The following is a 2453-nucleotide window of genomic DNA, read 5'->3' as shown; positions in this document are numbered from 1 at the left end:
CCCCCCTCCTCCAAATCCAACTCACAAACACACCCATACCCACATACCCTCCCACACACACACACACCCTCCCACACTCCACACCCTCCCACACACGCACACACCACCACCCACACACACTCTCCCACACCCCCACACACCTGTAGTTTTTGTTCAGAACTCGCGATCTCGTCTCTGGGTCCAGACCTAGAAGACTCTCACACCTAAGGAGGTCGATCCCCTGCCCACTGGGCACCGCTGCGCCCTCTATCTCCTCCGTCAACTCTCTGTTGTGCCGCAGGAAGCGGACTGTGTCTCGCAGCGTCAGGGCGTGGTCGAAGTAGCGGCGCGCCTCGCCCTCAGCGTCAGATCCCACCTAAGGTAGATAGAGTTTTACAGCAGTTGTAACACAATTGGGTTATAAAGTGCTCAGGATTAGAAGTGTTACTAGAAAGTTACAGACAAATAAAATAAGGAAGAAAGATATGGACGAAAGATATTTGATAGAAAAGAAGGAGCAAACCACATCAAAGCATCCACCAACCACACACATATCAAAACAAAAATCGAACAATAAAAATGTTATAGCTAAACGGAGACAATTGTCCTAATTAACAGATACAAAATCAAAATGAAGGCAAGTACTGGAATTATGATATACTGATAATTTCTTTGACCAATCCGAAGACTTGAACCCACATTATTCCAGCTCCAAGACCAACACTATTCAGCCTCATCGCATAGCCAATCAGCAAAAAGACACAAACAAACAAACAAACGATCAAACACGAAGCCTGTCACACATACCTTCTAGTTTAGTTTGAGTAAGAGTTTTACGGCACTTGCAACACAATAAGGTCATATATAAGTGCCGAAGACTAGAGGTGTTACAACAGAGTAACAGTAACACACAAACATAAAAAAGGAAGATGGAAGATAGAGACGATAGACTTTTTAGAGGAAAGAAGGAGCAAACCAGACCAGAGCACCCGCCAACCACCCATACACATACCTTCTCCAGTTCTGAGAGAAAACTGTCCATAGACTCATCACTGAGTTTCCCGACTTCGAACATGGTCACCGCGTGGCTTTTCAGACCCTGAAATACAAAACACCAAACACAAGATCCGTTAGTCTTTTCGAGATCAAGCAATGGTCTCTGTGTTCTTTGAAAAAAAGACTGGCTTTTTATTTAATTCAGTCCACTATCTCTAACAGCTAAGGAAGAGGTGGGAGAGATGGGGTGGGGTTGAGGGAGGGGGTGGGCTTTTTCTGAAGTCAAAGTAGTCTTCTTTTTTTTTGCAGAGGTTTTTCGACGTTTGCAACTGCATACTTCGCATGTGACATCACAGTATAAAAAACAGTGCAAAAGGGACAAATGTAATTTCTGGAAGACTTGAACAAACATAAGGCCTTTAACAGTTTGCACTCACTGGAAAAATAGAAGGGGACAAGGAGGCACAGGTAGACAAAGAACAGATGGGTGACGAGGATAGACAGGAACAATAGAGGTTTTTTGAGTGAATCCCAGCAGAGACATGAGAGACAAACTATTCACAATTGCTGGTGTCTGTTTAAGATCTTTCGCTGTCTACAGTTGGGTATCCATTCTGACCGGACTGAAGTGAGAAAATTTGTGTTCAGCGTCTTTCCCAAGGACACAACATTGGGCCCCTGACGAAATTCGAGCCCACAACCTTACATTTGCAAGTTAGAGAGCCTAACCACTTGAAGACTACGGAGGAAAAACAACGGTAGTCACAAACTGAAAATCATGAGGGTACCAATTTTGAACGCTTGTTGACTCATAACTGTATGTCTATTCAACAGTTGGGTGATTATTGTTGTTAGATTTCTCATTCAACAAACATAACAACAATAAACCACCAGTCAAACAAATATGAAATTATGAGTCCACAAGCTTTTAAAATTGACACCCTCACAATTTCCAGTTTGTGACTACTGTCGTTTTTCCCCTGTGCTCTTCACTTGGCCACCAATCTACTTATGTAAACAAAACAAAAATTTTAATCTGAGAGCCCACTGACCGGCGACAAGTTTCCCATCATGAGAAAGGCTGTGAGCGTGGAGTCAAACAGGAAGGCAATTCTCTTCACAGACGCCTGCGTGCCCAAATCTGGGGAAATAAACAGTAACAAAACCAAAACTTTAAGATGAGCTGTGTTATCAAAACCAAACTCAAAACAAAAATATTCCCTACCTAAACCCGCCACATACCACTGTTACTCTCACAAGAGGTGTAGTAAAACACTATCAAACGACGCACACACCAAAATAACTCTCACAAGAGACGTAAAACACTACCTCACGCCCCATACACCACAGTTACTCTCACAAGAGACGTAAAACACTACCCCACGCCCCATACACCACAGTTACTCTCACAAGAGACGTAAAACACTACCCCACGCCCCATACACCACAGTTACTCTCACAAGAGACGTAAAACACTA

The 2453-nt window shown here is 43.5% G+C and overlaps 1 protein-coding gene across 1 annotated transcript in view; it reads right to left on the bottom strand.

The window, feature by feature from the left end:
• Window positions 1-2453, bottom strand: part of LOC101859663 (protein FAM91A1) — a gene marked incomplete in the record, with an annotated part of 22556 nt that overhangs the window by 7728 nt on the left and 12375 nt on the right. Inside the window, 3 exon segments of the mRNA XM_013087271.2 lie at window positions 141-355; window positions 992-1078; window positions 2028-2116. Coding sequence (XP_012942725.1) covers window positions 141-355; window positions 992-1078; window positions 2028-2116 — 391 coding nt within the window.

The sequence above is a fragment of the Aplysia californica genome, unplaced genomic scaffold (genome assembly GCF_000002075.1).
Source record: "Aplysia californica isolate F4 #8 unplaced genomic scaffold, AplCal3.0 scaffold00568, whole genome shotgun sequence".
Taxonomy (NCBI): domain Eukaryota; kingdom Metazoa; phylum Mollusca; class Gastropoda; order Aplysiida; family Aplysiidae; genus Aplysia; species Aplysia californica.
Note: the sequence above shows the minus strand (reverse complement) of the source record. Positions and strands in the feature narration are given on the sequence as shown.